The following is a 19,500-nucleotide window of genomic DNA, read 5'->3' on the forward strand; positions in this document are numbered from 1 at the left end:
CAGCAAAGTGGCATTTAAATCTTTTTTGTGAACTCCAAAAATCTTCAATTAAAAACAACCAATCAAGGTTAAATGACAAACAGGTGACTGATATCAAAGTCTGTCTGTGTAAAACAACAGCTGGCAAGAAAAAATATCTTTCAGATAAATAAAAAAATTTAAAAAAAAAACTTCATATCGACAACAAAAGTAAACTGGATACAAAAACAACAAACTCCAGGACGAAGCAAACAAGACGAGAACTTACCGAGTAAAGATGGAGGTTCTTCCGTCTTCAGGGAGACGCGGTGATCGATACCCGGGTCGGGATGTCAATGTGCCCAGCTGCTCTTTTTTTGCCGCTTTCATCTTCTCTTCGCATTGATGTTCACATAAAAGCACGAAGCTGTTCGCGCCAGTTTGAGGCCCTCGTCTGTCAGCACACGTGCAGCTCTCCGTTACGGCCGCCGACCAAATTAACTGGAAATGTTAATTGAGGTTGATAAATAAATTAAAACCGGTAATAATAAATAGTAATAAAATAGTTTGCCGTCATTATTAGTAATCTTCCCCTGGCTTAGAAAGGGGACACAAACACCCTTTTTAACTACATATACTGACAGTTAGCACTCTGTGTGCTTAAGCTCCTTAATACACAGACGTAATAAATATAAACAGAAACATCTGACTAAATTACTTCAAGCTACGTTCAAGAAATTATAATTCCTGAAAGCGTACAAGTGTTTTCTCGTGTTACTCTCAAAGAAAGACGTCGACAAACAGCCCGATAATACACCTTCTTCCTGGAAAATCGATAAATATATGCTGATGAAATTACATTTTGAGGATTTCAGATCCTGGTGAAGTGTTTTTGTGTACTAGAAAAAAAAAAAACAACTGGACAGAATCTTTTAAGATCAGTTTTATTGAACAAAAACATTTTTCAAAGATCATGTAGGAAATACATTATACAAGTGTTGCACAAACAAGACTTAATGGAAAAAAAAAAAAAAAAAAAAAAAAAGGTCTAGGAAAGGGCGTGAACATGACTGCATACGGACCAATCAGAGAGGGCCGGCAAAGAGAACGAGACTCTTCCAGAAATGTAAAAATTCACCGGGACGGATGTGGAAATCTGTAAAGTTGACCACCAAACGCTGATGTGGTCTCAGTTTGAATAGAGGAACAGATTTCTCATTCAAGAAAAGTGCATGGACTTCAAAACCCAAAGCAGATTTCCACATCAGATCTGACTGGTTATTTCGACCATGTGTCCCGTTTACAGACTCACAGCATTAAAATATGAAACAGATGTTTGGAAAATCCACTCGTATTTTTTTTTTTTTTTTTAATTTGATTTTAAAAAGGCGTCTTCATTTTCTTAACTAATGGTGGCGCGCTTCTTTTATCTGAAGAGGTCCGGAGACTCAATACGTCAATTTTCCTTTTTTTTTCTTTTTTTTTGTGGAAAAAAAAAAACCCATCAGTTTTTTTTGTTTTGTTTTAAAACAAAAAATCTGAACTCAAGGTCCATAAAAGATCAGTAAAAGCTCCAAATAAGCTACTAATTAGACCACGAGTTAAGATTTTTTTTTTTTTTTTTCTCAAACTACTCTTTCTGAATGTTTTGGGCTCAATAACGATGTCATGTTTTGGTGGAATGTGATGTTGTCGAGGGGGAACGCACAGAAGTTCGTCACAGATGACACCATGAAAAGGGACTCGGGTGGTTCCTCACAGTAGAAACCCTTTGGAAAGCACAGAAGGCGGTTTGGCGTGCTCGTCCCAAACTGCAGGGGGCAGCAGCGCCATCAACCCCTCGCAGGAAGTTACTGCTCGTAAAATCTGAACTAGAGGAAGAGAAAACTGGATGACATTCTTGTGCCAAGTCTTTTCATTCAAGCACCAACATTGCAAAGTAAAGCACCTGTAGCAGAAACCAGTGTGGATTCAAAGAAAAACCAAAAATGTACATTTCAAACATCGTCTTCACGGCGCAGCAGGAAACCAACGATAACGACTTTTTGTGTTCAGGAACGGGCGACGGTGAAACTCTTTAGTTTTCAGGTGAGCCACAACAGGCTAGATCACCGCTGAGGAATTCATTAAACTAAAAAGAGCATTTTAATGGGGCTTAATGGGCTCTGATGGGAGATAAAAGAAAAAAAAAAACGAAATAAAAACCCAACTCTCTCTGATGCTGCAGTGTGAAATGTAACCGTTCAGGAAATAAACAGGCCTCCGAGCTGAAGTTGATAAATTACACCACAGGCATTTTTTTTTGTTGTTTTTTTGTCTTTAAATTAGCCAAACAAACGCGGTCGCACCAGGACTCCGACCAGCGGTTTGTTTCCTGCCAGAGAAGTGCAGACATTTGTTTGAGAAAAGAAAAACACGAGCAGCTGATTTCGATTTCGTCTTGGGATCGTTTCGTTTTGTTTTTTTTCTGGTGTGAAACATGTTTGAACTCATGGAGGTGGACCACGGCCACATCATGACCTGGAAGCATTCGAGGAAAAAGTCATAATTCAGAAAATAAATTATGGAGTTTATAGAGATATTTCTTAAATAAAAAAATAAAAATAAAATAAAAATGGATTTAAAGGGTCAGTTTCTTAAATCTGAGAAATCTGAATGCTTCTCTTAATTAAGATTTAAAGACTAAACTCGGATGTGTTTGAGCAAGGCCCGAGTCCTCCTTCATATACACGTCTTCTGTCTACATTTGTCGATTCACTAAGCCAAAGGAACACTTTGTGACTGTTGCTCTAATTCATCTCTTTGTGGGCCCCGTGTTTGATTCCCTGCTGTCTTGTTGGGTTTTTTTTCCCGGAGCCTGATTTCCAGTGGAAACACAAAAATAAAAATAAAATAAAAATAAAAATAAAAAGAAGGGAAGACAAACTGAATACTTTTTCCCTCCTTTAGTTTATTTGTTTTGCTGTAACCAACAGTCCTCCACATTTGCTTGACTTTGGAAAGTGGCCCCTGCTCGTCCACCAGTTCATCTGGGCGTCCGACTGGGATGTTGTTGTCCCGACACTACCTTCATTTTGTCCTTCTTTCGGGTGGAAAATGTTTTTGCCGCAGTGTGACGGCGCTGTTTTAAGAGCTACAAGTAAAAAAAAAAAAAAAAAAAAAAATACTTTTAACAAATGGCGCTCAACTTCAAATATATATATATTTTTTTAAAACAGCTGCAACTGAAACCCAGCACCTTGTTAAAGGGGCAGAAAATTCACCTTTTACCAGAGAGCCACAGTGGGTGCTGCGTCCCAAATCAGCAGACAGACAACTCGGAGCAGAGTGATGTTTGGTTGAAGTGTTGTGTGGCGTAAACTAACATTGACAGTGAAAATGTACCAGCATTTGGCCGATAGTTATTTCCCAGCCCGCTAGGAAAAGCATCACCTAACTTCAAATGCCGTTAAAATCGCGGGCGCCCCGTCAGAAAAACAGAACTACCCACAAATAGACTCAAAACCTCTTTTCCATCTCTAACACGCAGCAGCAGTCACAGAAACCCATGTAAGACGTCTGCTATAAACACCTGGACTCAGCCAGGTGGCGGCTAATGAATATAAAACGCTAACATCTGCTAAAGGAAACAATAACGGAGTTAGAGGGGGGGGTTGGGTTGGGCTGGGGAGGGGACGGGGACGGGGGGATTGTCACTTGTTCTGGTATCTGAAGTCTCTCAGCAGGTGGTTGAGAGGTTGGATCTGAATCACCGGAGAAAGGTTGACCTGTAGAATCTTCTGCGCTTTTCTGCAGGCCTCCGTCACAGAGCGAGAGTCATCCACCTTTATCACCTTCCATTTAAAACTGTTCTTGTCCTTCCAGCTATTTCTCTGACGCGTCGGGTGGCTCGGTTCCCTGGGGCCCCGAGCGTCCCGGTGGAGGCCGTTACTCGTCCAGCCGTTGCTGGTCAGCTCCGTGTGAGTCTGTGGAAACGCCCGGCCGTTAGCGTAGAAGACCGGCGCGGAGTCGCCGATGAGGGCGCCGTCCAGTCGGATCGGGCAGGACAGGCTCTTCTGGCTGAACAAGGCCACGGCTCTGGTGGGCGCCCCGCCACCGTTCTGAGAAGGCTGAGAGGGTATTCCTGAAAGCGTCGGAGGGTGCTGTTGCTGCGAAAAGGCGACAGAAGGCGCCTCGGAGGACGAGTCCCAAGTAGTGTGGATCTGGAGTCTGGCCGTGTGGAAGCCGGACAGACCCTCGATGTTGGTCAGTCTGAGGCAGGGCTGCACATCTGCCTGCGACAGTTTTACAGTTCGAAAGGGTGTCCTGCTGCAGATGATGGCGCGGCGGTCCACCAACACCTCCGGAGGACGGACCCCCTGAATCCTGGGGCTGCTCTTGTCAGAGGGGTTCCAGGACGGGTGCACCTCCCTCTTCCTGGCCAGGGGCCTCCGTCCCCTCCTCTTGGCGGTCGGTCTGGCGCTCCTGTTGGGAGGCTTCAGCATGTCTTCGGTCAGGGGTTGGTTGGTGCACGAGCGGTAGGCGTACACGTCTTTGCTGCGCAGCACGGTGGGCCGGTGGCCCTCCTCGTTCAGCTCCTGCAGGAAGGTGACGAGCTCCTCGGTGCTGGAAAGGTCGCGGGACATCGGGCTGAGGATCTTCAGAGCATCCAGGAGAACATTGTGCCCCGCGGACGATATCCGGGACCAGGAGTGAACCGCCCGCCGCTCCTCGTTGGCGAACGCCGATGGCCGGCCGACCACGTCGCCTCGTGCCGCGCCAGCCATGTTTGTAGTCCTGCGGGGGTGTAAGCCACAAACGTTCAGTTCAACACAATCATAGAAGGAAACCGGTCAAGAACTAAAACCAAGTCGTCATCATTTAATCATTTAAGTCTAAGAGCTGAGATTTGTAGCATCGGGAAGTCCTGATTGGCAAAAACAGGAAAAGAAGCATCTGAAATACGGATTTTTTTTTTTTTGTGCCACGACATGAACGTGTTGTAAGCATCCCCGTTCTATAAATTAAACAGGGCGCCCACTCGCGCTCTAATTTCACCTTCAAATTAACTGCCAGTCCCAGAGGTTCGCAGACTTCTGAAACTCTCAAGATGTGAAACATCGGCTGCTTTTCCTCCACAAATAAATGGCCACGTATAATATTTTTGTCCAATTTGTTTAATTGAATTCATATTTCTGCAGGATGACAAAACTTCCGAGCATCACTAAGCTGATTGTAAAATACAAGCTGTGGAGCCGTTAATGGGTGGAAATGACTAATGGACAAAGAGTTGGAACATCACAACAATAATAAAAGCCAAACTGAAATTACATTGATCTCAAGTGTCGATGAAAGAAACAGTAGAAAGCTATTGAGAGAATGCTGCCACCATTGCTCGTGTGTTGTATTGCGTATTCGTTTTATCTTAAATATTTATTTTTGAGGCGTTTTATAGCGACATGACAGGAAACGGGGGATGACGTACAGCAAAAGGTCAGTGTCATTTTTTTTAAACAGATTTACGGATGTGCACCTTTGATGGAGCGTAATGGGGCGATAATAGTGTCAATATAAGGAGGCAGGATCCACCGATTCCTGCCGTCAATTTGCTCCGGCGTATATATATTCAAGTGCTGCGAGATTGAAAAAAAAAATCTAAATCGAATAAATGGTGAAAAATGGGGACAGCATCTACATTTGAAGACAGAGATAAATGTGTTATTAAATCCACCCACGTTAGTGCAGACACGTCCTTGTGATCTCCGGCGTCAGGAGAATACCTGCTGGTTCGTGGCGCCGCGACCTTTTGAACTCTTGACCTCCTCGCTCCTCGTTAAACGCGAGTCAGAAAAAAAGCGTGTTCTGCAGCTGCGCTCGCCGTGAGATGTTGTGACACGAGTCGGACGGATGTAAGATGTTAACACGGACGCGCGCGGCTGCAGCTGTGAAGATTTTTTTTTTTTTTTTTTTTTTTTTTTTAATAGGTAGATAAATGCTCGAGGGAAGAAAGCTACTTCACCGTCAGCGAGCGGCGTAATCAGACACCGCGCTTTAGATATGAAGAATCTGAAGCTCGGCGTGTGCCAGGAGGACGACCGCAGCTGGCTCGTTACCGCGGGCTGATGAGCAGAAGCCGCTGCGACCTTCTCTCAGTTCAGCACCTTTAAACTCCTCATCTAAACGAGCTGCGTTGGCTGCCATGGCAACGAGGACCACTGGGAAAGACTAAAAACCACACCTTAGGATCTTCTGAGCAGAAAGGAAAAAAAAAAGAAGAAGAAGAAAAAGAAGAAGAAGAAGTTCTCTGGGAAGGGAAACACCCAAATTATCTATTGATCAATTTTATCTGCAGCAACAAAACCACCAAAGAAAAATATAACTTAAATCAGAAAGAGGACGAGAGAGTTCGTGAAAAACAATGTTGACTTGATGCGTTTTCCGTTCGGAAAAGGAGTCGTTATTCTACCGATAGCCGACCAGACCAAACGACGACGTTCCTTTCATTCCAACAAATAATCAACAGACGAGTCTCAGCTCATCGCGGCCAGGCTTCAAACTTCTTCAATCTCCGACCGTGTTAATACAAACGGCTCGGCGGGTAAGCGGAGGAGCAGCTTCAGAGATCCATCTGGGTCTACACCGTTGAGGTAACCCTCTTTTTGAAAGCCGAATACACAAGCGCTGTGGGTTAAACACAGGAAAACAGACCCCTCGGGATGCGTTTCCCCGACGAACCGCGAAAGCATCAGCCGTTACGAGGCCTGCACTGATCAGATCGATGGACGACTGGAAAAATAAATAAATAAATAAAAAACGCAGCTGAAATGCTTTGAGGTTCTTTTGACTGTTCACCGACTTCTGGACAAATTCAAAACATCATACAGTTTCACACATCAGTCTTATTTTCTATTTCAGTAAGACCGGTGCAACAGCTGAGACTTGCCACTGCTTGCTACCTGAAGGTTACTCATTTTGATATTTGCTGAATTAATACATCAGTCCTGTGACAGAACCAGTTTCTCTGCAATATGTCTCACCGAACCACCAGCTGCACTTTATCAGGCTGAACTCGATATCCGCTTCAGCTGGGCTTCAGCTCAGCTGTCCTTTGATGTGCAAACTTTACCAGAGCAGCAACCAAGCGTTTTCTTTTTTATTATTATCTACATTCGAAAAACAAAACAAAACAAAACAAAAAAAAAGGGTTGACATACTAGATGTGGCTTTTAAATTATTACATTACATTTAGCTGACGCTTTTATCCAAAGCGACTTACAACACACCGATGGTAGAACATCGGGTTCAGTGTCTTGCTCAAGGACACTTAGGCATGTGGACAGGAGGAGCTGGGGATTGAACCACCAACCTTCCGATTAGTGTGCAACCCACTCTACCGACTGAGCCACAGCCTTCCCCAAATCACATGCAATACATTATACTCTTTAAAGTTGAATTCACTGACAAGTGCAAACCAGTCATCTTTTGTTGGAGAGTTTGGCTGCAGACAATCGGCATGAGGTTGTTGTTTTTTTTGCTTGCAAACAAAAGGATTTTAAACAGATTCAGCCTATATGGAAAACTAGGAAATGCAAAAATGATCACCCATTTTTTTTTTTTTTTTAAACCGATGCTTTCAGGTTCGTTACTTCGTCAAACCGAGTCCTAACAATAAAGGTTCTGAGTTTAAAACACAGTGGACGGAACAATGGCGGCAACGCCTGCAGATTTACATGCGAGCAAAATTGATAAATGGTTTTGTTTGACAACACGGCAATTTACTTGCCATGAAAATTCGTTTGAAAGATGCAAATAGAGGTTGCACACCTGGGGCACAGCGCTCAAAAGGCAAATGAGAAACCTTTTTGAATCAATCCAATGACATATTTACTGCGAGTGATCCACAGAGGTTAAGAAAAATAATCACTTCTTGTGATAAAAAAAACAACCAAAAAACGATCAACAACACGAAGAAAAATAAAAAAAATAAAAATCTACATTCTGGGTGAAATGTCCCATAAAGTAGCAGGTTAGTGATTTTCTGCCTCAGATGTTATATTACAAACCATGTTCTGTTTACCTTTCATCTAAGCTGCCGACACGGATGAGCTGGCATCTCTATTGTGTAACAAATGAGCGGTTTGACAGTTGAAACGACGCAGAAAACAACAAATCTATAAGTAGAGACACCGAGAAGCTCTGGATTCGCTCTCTTACTCAGACCCCGTCTCCACCGGGTGTTACCGTGTCATCTGTATGTGGACAAGGACATCTGATAACAGCTCGGTGCGTTCAGGGTACGCCAAGTATAACTCTTCTCCCTCGAGGAGTTCCTGACACAAGTTCGACAGAACGGAAAAGACGTGACGTCACAGTGACCACAACCGCCGACCGACAAAATGTATAATCACGTCATCGCCGAGGCCAAGTGAACATTTGTCACAACTTTAAAAAGACATCCACTTCTGGTGTTCCGCAGATATTGTGCTAGATGGATCGACGCGAGTGCGACAGCGACCTTGACCTCAAAAACATAATCTAATGTTTGTGCCAAATTTGAAGCAACCCCCTCGAGGCATTCCCGAGATATTCACAAGAATGGAATGGGCAGACAGGGCGGATGTGAGTTCGTATTGACCTTGATCTTTGACCTTCGACTACCAAAATGTATTCACTTCATCCTCGTGTCCAAGTCAACATTTGTGCCAAATTTGAAGATGGTCCCTGAAGGCATTCCTGAGATTTCGCATTCACGGGTATCGGAAAGACGTGACCTCTGATTCTGACCATCAAAATCTAATCAGTTCTTTGTCATAATGTATATTTGAGAAAAATGTAAAGAAATTCCTTGCAGGCTTTTTCTAAAATCTCGTATTCACAAAAATGATAGACCTTTGGTATCAAGTAAATGTTTTTGCCAAGTCGCAGTGACCTTGCACTTTGACCACCCAACTCTGTCATCAATGGTACCCAGTGAATCTTTTTTTGCCAACAAACATTTTTTTGTATTTTGAGAATTTGAATGAATACATTTTGATTACATATTTTATCTAGACGGTTACTTGTTATTTAGTTACACTTCACTGACGCTTATGGATCACATCACCGTCGTGCCAATAATCACGTTAAAGCCCACCCTCTCGTCTAATTTTGCTTAATCCACACGCAGCTTCCAGAAGCAAAATGGACGCATAATATGAATGTCACCAACTACGGCATCGCATTCACAAGACTGAGATGGATGTGAGGTGACGGTGACCTTGACTTTTGACCAACAAATTCTAAATCAGTTAATCCTCGAGTCCCAGTTTATCCTTAAATCCGAGGGAACGCTTGTGACATATTTAAAGAAATTCCGTCACAGCGTTCTTGAGCTACAGCGTTTGCAGAAATGAGGCATGAGGTCACATTGACCTTGACGTTTCCCACCAAAATTGAATCAGCTCATTCGCTGAACTCATGCCATGGCCATTAAAAAAAAAAAAACAACAGCCAAGGAATATGTCATACACGTTCTTTTTTCCAATCCGGTTACACTGCAATCACGTTTAGTACTCCCTTAATTTTTATCAGATCAAAATGTTAATTTGTCATGTGACAAAACACTCAAGCAGCCCATAGTGATGAAAATCTTTCCCCGAAAAATTAAGATTAAACCAAACTCGGCGTATGAAACCAAGCTCACAAACCACTGGTGTATTTACCTAAACGCCGTGCAACACAAATCAGCAAACGCTTTGAATGTTGCCACCTCAAACTGCGATATAACCACATCTGGACCAGAGGATGAAAACAAAAACGATAGGCTAGTTTTGCATCTTCAGTTAATGCAGCTTCATTTCCCTGGCAGGTTGTGTTCGCAGTGGGGAAAAAAAAAAAAAAAAAAAAATGCAGCTGCTGCCTCCAGCTGCAGCTGTGAGGTTACGGAGCAGTTGATCAGGGCAAGCTGACACGAACGCCTCCGATTGGTCAGTTAACTGGTGAATAGGAAGCGCTTCATTTGATGCATCAAAGCGGGCGCTGGAGATACGAAGCACGGCAGGTTACGAGCCAGATCCCGTGCGAGATCCTGAATCACGATTACCATTCAAGTATTACGGCGGCTCCGTATTCCATGTGTCCGCATATAGCTATGCTTAAAAACACAGCACTTCTTCTACTGCTAAAAAAAAAAATTTTACCGACTCAGGTTCAGCCATCGTTTGGATGTACCCGTTTCTGCGCGTACGTAAATAGGTTTTGAGCAGTCACTCCTTCCCATAAAGTTTCTCAAACAGTTTTGAGAGTTTCTTTTCGACCACGGGTGCCATTCTTAACGCAGTATGTGCAATCACTGTCCTACGAACGGACCGTTTATTAGCAGCAGCAGCTGTGATGTTGTCTCCTAGCCGGCGGTTTTCTCTGTGATCACTGAGACGTGGCAGCAGAGACCTGTTTACAACCACCGGTCCAAAAAAGTCGGGACGCCGTGTAAAATGTAAATCCCATAAAAAAATTTAAAAAAAAAACATGAAATGTTGAAACGGAGAAATTTGAAGTTTAAAAAAAAAAAAAAATGCTCATTTTGAATTTGATGTCAGCAACATGTTAAAAAAAAAAAAAAAAGTTAAGACGGCGGCATGTTTACCACTTAGTTGCATCATCTCTTTAGTTAACAACACTTTTGGGAACTGAGGAGACCAGATGCTGGAGTTTTAAAAGTGAACTCTTGTCCCATTCTTGCCTGATATATGATTTCAGCTGCTTAACAGTTCGGGGTCTCCTTTGTTGAATTTTTTGTTTCATGATGCGCCAGATTTTTTTTTTTTCAATGGGTGACAAGTCTGGACTGAAAGCAGGCCAGTTTAACACACAGACTCTTCTGCTACAGAGCCATGCTGTTGGAATACATGCAGAATGCAGTTTGACATCGTCTTGCTGAAATAAGCGAGGCCTTCCCTGAAAAAGACGTCGTCTGGGTGGCAGCATGTGTTGCTCCAAAGACTATATCACTCAGCATAAGAGGTGCTATCCGAGATGTGCAAGTTACCCATGCCACGTGCACTAATGCACCCTCATACCATCACGGACGCTGGCTTTTGATTTGTGCACTGATAGTGAGCTGGGTGGTCCCTCTTCTCTTTAGCTTGGAGGAAACAGCGTCCACGATTATCCAAATAAATTAAAAATGTAGATTTATCAGACTTACGGGACAGTTTCTCATCCTGACGAGCATTTATAGATTCAGAGAAGAACTGTGTTCGTTGTTGACAATGTTTCCGAGCCCATGCAGTGATTTCCACAACAGAATCACGTCTGTTTTTAATGTAGTGCCACCTGATGACCCAGAGATCATAGACATCCGATATTAGTTTTAGGCTTTGTCCCTTGCGTACAGAGAGTTCTCCATATTCTGTGAATCTTTTAATAGTATGTGGCGCAGATAAAAATAAAAAAAATCCTCCAAATTCTTTGAATTTTAAGTTGACAAACATTATTCTTCAATTGTTGCACTATTTGCCCATGCAGTCTTTCGCTGCCAACTAAAATAGGCTGCCTTAAAGCCCGACCCATGACATGCTTTACAGTTCAAATATCACATTAATGTCCGTCAGCTAAGTACCAAGAACCTATAGTACAGAAACTACAACATCTGTCACTTTGTACCAGAAGTCACCGACTGGGCAGTTTACAAACTATCATTACCAGTGGAACTCGGCTACTGTAGTTTGTACTTTGCACCAGTATGTTAACTGCCCCACTCGGAACAATAAAACCCTGGACCTACTGTATGCTAATGCCATCAATGCATACAGTGCTACTGCCCTTCCCCCCCTTGGTAGATCAGATCACAACCTGGTCCTGCTGACTCCCATGTTCCTCCTTTACAGAGGCAGCCTGTGACCACCAGGACTGTGAGGAGGTGGACACAGGAGGCTAAAGACGCCCTGCAGGACTGCTTTGAGTCCACGGACTGGAATGTGCTGTGTGGACCACATGGGGAGGACATCAACAGCATGACGGACTGTATCACAGAATACATCAAATTCTGTGAACACACCACCGTACGGGGGTCGAGGTGTCGATGGAGGATGAGCCCTTTGAGATTGAGGGCTCTATGCAGCTCACCAGGGGGGGCAGAGGGGGGAGGTGTTTGGGAGGTGTGAGGCGTGGAGGAGACAGATGAGGGTGGTGAACTAAACCTGTTGAAGAAACAGTTTAGCTCATTGGACCTCTCCAGGGAGCCCCCTGGTTGTCTCTCTCTCCCCTTGAACCCACACCTCCCTCACGTTGTTCTGCTGGAGTTTTGCCTCCAGCTTCCTCCTGTAGGAGTCCTTGCACTCTCTCATCTTCTCCTTCAGGTGGCGCTGCACTCTCCTGAGCTCCTCCCTGTCCCCAGATCTGAAGGCTGCTTTCTTCTTATTAAGAAGAACTTTCAGGTCACTGGTGATCCACGGCTTATTGTTGGGGAAGCAGTGTACAGTCCGGGATGGCTGCAGGACCTGACGGCATCAGCCCCGGGGTCCTGAAGACCTGCGCCGTCCAGTTGGCTGAGGTCCTACAACACCTCTTCAACCTGAGCCTGAAGCAGGGGGAAGTCCCGGTGCTGTGGAAGACGTCCTGCCTGGTTCCTGTCCCTAAGAAGACGACTCCATCTGGCCTCAACGACTACCGACCGGTTGCCCCCACATCTCGTGATGAAGGTGCTGGAGAGGCTGGTCTTGGCACACCTCAGGCCGCTGGTGAAATCTTCTCTGGACCCTCTGCAATTTGCATACCAGCCTCATGTAGGAGTGGACGATGCCATCATCTACCTGCTGCAGCGAGCTCAGTCTCACCTGGATGGAACCGGTGACTCTGTGAGAATCACTTTCTTTGATTTCTCCAGTACATCAACTGCATCATGGAGGGAAGGCACCTGGCATTAACAATCCCTCCTGACTAATGTGATCCCAAGTGGCCAGTAAAGTCAGTTCACACCTGGCATTATCAAGTTCAGGTGAGTTTGTATTTCACAACCTGAACCATCAGAACCCCCATTGGTTCAGGTTATATTATCCAATTGTTCCAGCATGTTGTGCTCTGCTGCTGTGGATAAATGAACTTTGCAAGCGGCAGCAGCTGTGGGTTTGATGCGTGTCGGAAATTAGACGAGTGTGGCCCAGGAAGCATTTGGGTGCACGCTGCTAAAGTAATATGGCCACACATCCCAGACCGCCTCCAAATTTGGTCTCAGCAGATCGGATCTCAAAAGGTCCTGTGTGCATTCACACCTGTACTTTTTGCTGACCACTTGATTATTGGATCAAACCAGGATGGAACATGTGCCCGTGGGGTATGGAGGCTCCATACTGTAAGCCAAGGTGATGTAATTGTGTGAATGAGATCAGTGTTGTACCGACCAAGGATGAATCACGGTGGGTCGCTGCATCGACGTAACATAAAAGTTCTTACTAGCCTTGTCTGACTCTTTACTGGCCCGCTCTGTGTGCCTGTTATTCAGGGTGTGCACGAGCGCTTGCTGTCGGCGATCTGGTCTCTGAAACAGACCTGCTGGCTGACGGCAGGGCTAGAGTACACAAAATGTGACTAAACTGGCCAAAACTCAAGAGTCCGACTTGGAGCAGAATAAAGTCTGCAGTCATCGTCTCTTTTAAACCTCAATAACTGACATGTCATTCTATAACAATACATCATTCCCTTCATATCTCGAGGTTCTGTACAAGGTTGTTTAAATGAGAAGCAGACGGATGGAGTGTTGCATCACATGACTTGTATATCTCTCTCTCTCTCTCTCTCCCCCCCCCTTAACCCCCACCTCCCGCAATCACAGAGCTTAATCCATCCGAGATGGTTTGGGATGAGTTAGACCACGGAGTTAAGGGAAAGAGGCCAACAAGTGTTCAGCACATGTGGGAACTCCTTCAAGACTGCTGGGAAAGCTCCAGGTGATGACCCGACGATGCTGGTTGAGAGAATGACGAGTGTGCAGAGCTGTTATGCACGCAAAAGGTGGCCACGTGGAACAATTCAACATTTAAAAATTAAACTTGATGTCTTCAGGATTGGTTTACAATGGAAAAATTATTATGGCTGCCCCTCACTAAAATATTACAAGTCAACCGAGTAGTCATTGGTTCCAGCCAATAATGGATGAATTGTCCCACGTTAATAAAATCAGTATTTCCAAGGCATCAGAAAATGGTTTGTGTCATGGCTGAGAATGAATGTTACAACAAATACTGTTAACACTATGCTACGCTACACTACAGAATAACACAAAACTGTAATAGTGAATGTCCCTCAAGGCATTCTTGAGATATTGTTTTTGAATGAATGGGACAGATATGAGGCAACGGTGAACTCTGACCACCAAAACTCAAATCAGTCCAACTGAAGATTTGTGGCAAATGTGACAAAAATTCCCTCAAGACATTTGCTGAGATAATAGATGGATGAGATGGATGTGAGGTCCCAATGAACATGACCTTTGACCACCAAAATCTAGTCAGTCCAAATGAATGTTGGTTCCGAATGTCAACAAATTCCCTCAAGATGTTTCCAACATAATGCATTCACGCAAATGGAAAGATGCAACTGTGATTTTGGCCTTAAACCGCATTAATCTTATTGTTCCATCCTTGAGACCAAGCGGGCAATTGTCCCAAATTTAAAGATATTCCATCATGGCGACCTTTTTGTTCCCAGACATTAATAGAATTGACCTCACAAATCCAGCATCAGTGGAGCTATAACAATGACAAATTAAATGAATGCACCGCCTGGTCCAGGAGCAGCACCAGGCCCTGCAGAGAGTGGTACCATCAGCAGAACATACAGCAAAGGGGTTCACGCCGAGATATCTATACCAAGGACCAAAGCCAGGAGAACCTTGAAGGATCCCAGCCACCCAGATAAAAGCTTCTTCTTCGTACTATGGTCAGGGAAGGTACCGGCAACTCAGGGGTTCAATTAGAGCTTCTACTCTCAAACCATCTGGATCCTGAATGAAGACTAGTCCCCGAGTCCAAAAGGAAACCATGAGCCTGTTATAGCTCCTGAGCTATGATTGGGTAGCCGCTGTACAGGCGAGAACTAGTTCTCAAGACAATCTGTCCAACCATGTCGGAAAACTGGGATCATCTTTTGAAAGGGTACATAACAGAAGACAACGCTCGACTTACAATTGCAAACCACGCCGGCACAAAAATTATAAACAAAGATTCAAATTCAGCGCAAAAAGTACTATAAAAAGGTCCAACAATTTTAGTTTGTGGGACAAAAAAAAAAATGCTTAAAATTTTGTTGACCTTACATCGTTTACAATAAATGTTTCATGCCACCACGGTGACAAGTTTGCAAGTATGCAAACTGTAAGGTTGGTGTGGTGTGGGTGGACCCGAGGACAATGGGGCTTTTTGTTGAACAAAAGCTAGCAAGGTAACAGATAAAACCTTAGCCAGCCCGTAACCTGTTTGCAATTAAAAGTCAGATAGTCCAACAATATTCTTTGTGCTGCACCAACATTTTGTTGTGAAGAGGATTGTCAACCATTTAGTTCAAAAACAGTTATTCAACAGAGGCAAAAGAAAGTGGCTGAATCCCACTGACGCGGATACAAAAATTGCGACGAGGGTACGAGGATCTAGAAAGTTTCTAGCATTTCCTACCTAGCCTATTGACTTGACGTCGGGATGACAGGCCGAGCTGACGGAGCAGGTAGAAGGTGGGGTTAAAAGGTTAATTGGCAAATGTACAGTTGCATGTTGAACATTGGGGTACTTTTCACAGCCAAATGCCAGAGGGTTAAAAAAAAAATTGTGTTATATGCGCAACTGAGCAATGATCAGTCGAATGAATGAGGTGCTATCACGTAGCTCAGTATCAAGCTCTCAATCACGAATTTATGAAGAAGCGCTGGATACGGGATTACAAGATGCTGCCTAATTCATTCAAATGGAAGTTAATCAAAAGTGCATGAACAAGATAGAAAATGTTCAAGCTTCCTCCGTGATGTACCTGGATGTTCTGCACATTTCCGCAATTTTTGGGGCTCAGAAGATGAGCTTCCTTCCTTTATGCAAAATTTGTAGACTACAGCACAACTGCATGCCGCCGTTCCCGAGGGCTTGCTCATGAATACGGGCAGAGTAAGATGTTCCGTACCGACACCAATTCCAGCGCTTCTTTCAATACCACTTTTGTAAGATCCATTTTAAGAAAAAAACCAAACATTTTGATAAGGTTACCATGGTTATTTTCTGCAGCTACAATTAACAGATGTCCCTTAAACGCCTCACAATGCTATCAGTAGATGTCAGTTTTTCCAGGAGCACACACAGGAGCATCCTGTAACTGCAGCGTACAAAATTCAAGACAGGTGCATGGCCAATAGTCGTTTTAATCTCCAAAATCAATTAGTACAAGCAACGTTAAGTTTTTTCCCCCTTATTTCCCCTTGTTTTTACCAGCGCTAAGCTGCAATGCTTTACTCCCGTCAGAAGGTGGCGGTAATGCGCCTAAAAGCTGCCCGCCAGCCGCATTAAATAACAGAGAAGAAGAACACTTTCAGGGGTCTTTGTCGGTAAAGCTGTCCCGGTATTAGATGTCCCGGTGTAAACACGGGGAAACATGCAAAGACAAACTACAGTCGCTACTACCGGGCAGTCGGGGCGAATGTACGAAGAAAAATCAAGCGAATTTCAAATCGGGAGTTTTGCTTGAAATTCCCATCCTTACCAAGTAGAGGTCAAACAAGGTAACTGGTACTGAACGACGAGGTTTTATTTCTCTATGCCAGATATATCAAACCAGTTCGGTATTGCAGTTTGATACCCGAACCACAACACATCCACTCCCCCGCAATAGCTAGCTGCCTCACTGACTTTTAGGCACGACTTTCGCTTTCACCTCTCTAGCTGCAAAAGTTTGCCGAAGTTCAACTCCCCGCTTATTAATCCAGTAATCGTTGCGATTCCATTTCAAATGTCGCTATTTTCATCGTTTTTAAAAAAAAACGGAAAAAAAAACGATGGCGGGACTCGGCTTAAAAGAAAAAAAAAAAAAAAAGGCACCTCGTACCTTTCGATTAAAAAAGTAAATCTACCAAAACAAGCGAAAGGACAAGACGAGAAAGAACAAAGAAATCTAAAAATGACGGCACTACTTTTGACAGAACAAAAATTGTCATAAACTTAAAAAAATAACAACCAAAAAAAACCCGGCGAGCCAATAAGGGGCGGAGCTACGGTACGTGCGTACACCTACGTCACGCGGCCGCTCTCGAGCGCCCCCTTCCGAACGCGTACGTACGACTCGGTCGGATTTCAACAACGCCGCTTTCCGAGCGCTCTTAAACCGGAGCTAAATGTAAATTCACGTATCCCGCTGAAGGAAGCTCATTTACAACTTTCAGCGGGTTTTTTGGGGCTGAGAGACGCCGCCATTTTTCACACGGACTTATGAACTGCCAAAGCGACGAGCTTTGGTCGCCAAACACTCTCCCAGCAATCTTTCCTCTGTCTGAGCAGCTCCGAGTTGTTTGAGGCTCTCTCTCTTCCCCCCCTCTTCGGCTCCTCCGGGGCCGGCTCGTCCTCCGCTCTCCGGACACCGCCGGACTCGCTAGCCGACTCGGAAACGTCCACCCGACCGGCGGGAACGAAGAGTGCACGGGGAAGCGGCGGAATTACCTTTTAACGGTGCTGTCTCGGCATCCTCCGGTCACTGCTGTGCCGACGCTCCACGTTAAAATGGCTGCAACAACAGCGGTGTGGATGACAGACCCGGGAAGAGAGGCGGAGGCTGCCGGGGAGAGAGGAGAGGGGGCGGGCTCTGTTAACCCCGCCGAGGGGTGGGGGTGGGGAACAAGCACGAGTGACTTGGAAAATAATCTCGGGTTTTAACCGAAACAAAACGAAAGATACGACAAAATTCCGAGTTAATGAACCATTTTCTTGTGTTTCATAAAATAATTGAAGAGGAAACACTCTCCCTCCATAACAACAACAACAACAACAACAACAACAAAAAAAGACTGTCTAGTGACGTCACGGCGGGGCGGGGCCTTTTTTTTTTGTTTGTTTGTTTGTGTTGAAAACTGTTTACATCAGCAACCAACTGACAAACACGGACTCTTGGTCATAACATTGGTATAGCTACCGCTAGATTTATTGTAGTTCCTCTAAAAAAAACAAAACAAGCCATAGTTCACCCTTAAAAATTTTACGCACATCAAAAAGAAGCTTAAACACTGAAATCAAAAAACTTAAAAATGTCTGTTTAAGAACGTAGCTAAATTTAAATACAATTTGCTCGTCGTACGATTTTTAACCAAAAGAGTGCACTGGCGTAATAATTTTAATAATAAATTTCATAGGGCATTTCAAATAAATTTTTGTTCCTCGGAGTAAATGTCTATGTTGTGTTAAACCTGTGTGTATTCGGCCTAATCAGAATCAGATCTAAAAAATAATGATGATTGAACAGTAAAATTCAAAAAAAAAGGTTGAGCATAAAAATCATGTAACCCAACCAGGGGCATTTCAAGCAAAAATATCATATTTTATTCTCTGGGTACTATTTGACTATTATTCAACTATCTAATCTAATTTCACAGCAGCACACAGGTTACACCTGACAAAGCTTCAAAACCTGTGGCAACATGTTCTTCCTCTCCCTGTTGTAGTAATGACTGCGGTAAACAGCTTGTAGGTGTATTGCTGCCACCTTTTGGTTATAGTAAAATATTACTACCAGGTGTGTTTTGAAAAAAAAAAAAAAAAAAAAAAAAAAAAAAAGGGAGGGGGGGTATAAACTATTTAATTTTATTGCTTTTTAATGACTTTTCAAAAATTAAAAAAAAAAATCCTGACCCATCCCTTATGACAACAAATAATGGAGAATGGAAATCATTGCCAGGTACCTGACAAAGGCACAACTGGGCGGAGCTTCTAATGATAGGTATGCAACAAGTAGTTCCGACCGAGCGATCTGATTGGTCAACTGCACATTTGGAACGTGCTCAAATCACCATGACAACACGCCCTGCTCATCACTAGAAATATCACTCCGCCTTCTCAACGTGGGAATATATAAATGAACTTTAATTTCATATAATATGAAATGTGTTTTTTTTATTTGTTATAGGTATATTAATTGCGACCCATTTGGCAAATTCGGGTCTCTTTTGATCCATTTTTGTCGCTCTGAGCACCCGTACCGTAACACCACGGATAGTCGCGCACTCGTAGCGGAAGCTAGCTTGACCGGTTTGGTTTTAACACATGACACGGTGCTAATAAATGACACAATTAACATCTTCTTTCAGTGGATATCTTACTCACAACGAGATTGAGCTAGCTGAGCAGTTTAGTGTTTCTATGTGCTGTATTCATTCAGTTTGAGAAACGATCTCTGGAAAGCAGTAAAAAACGGGACTAGATCTTGTCTCTGTTGCTAGGGTCGTTGCTGGGGTCGGACTACTTCCTGGAATTGTAAACATTGCATACGTTACATTCGCTTCTACTGACGCGACTGATTGTTTTCCAGTTGTTGGTGTGTACCCCATGCGTTGCCGTGGCAACGGAG

At 43.8% G+C, this 19,500-nt stretch overlaps 1 protein-coding gene across 1 annotated transcript; it reads right to left on the bottom strand.

The window, feature by feature from the left end:
- Nucleotides 1–905: 905 nt before the first annotated feature.
- Nucleotides 906–17,704, bottom strand: ccdc71 (coiled-coil domain containing 71). Its single transcript, XM_069715295.1, has 2 exons — nt 17,604–17,704; nt 906–4,734 (listed from the first exon to the last, which is right to left on the bottom strand). Exon 2 carries the CDS (start codon nt 4,722–4,724, stop codon nt 3,651–3,653), a length of 1,074 nt encoding a protein of 357 aa, XP_069571396.1. The 5' UTR covers nt 4,725–4,734; nt 17,604–17,704; the 3' UTR covers nt 906–3,650.
- Nucleotides 17,705–19,500: the final 1,796 nt, after the last annotated feature.

The sequence above is a fragment of the Brachyistius frenatus genome, unplaced genomic scaffold (assembly GCF_029030835.1).
Source record: "Brachyistius frenatus isolate BFR_SWC_R1_liver_20210118 unplaced genomic scaffold, ASM2903083v1 Contig_141, whole genome shotgun sequence".
Taxonomy (NCBI): Eukaryota; Metazoa; Chordata; class Actinopteri; family Embiotocidae; genus Brachyistius; species Brachyistius frenatus.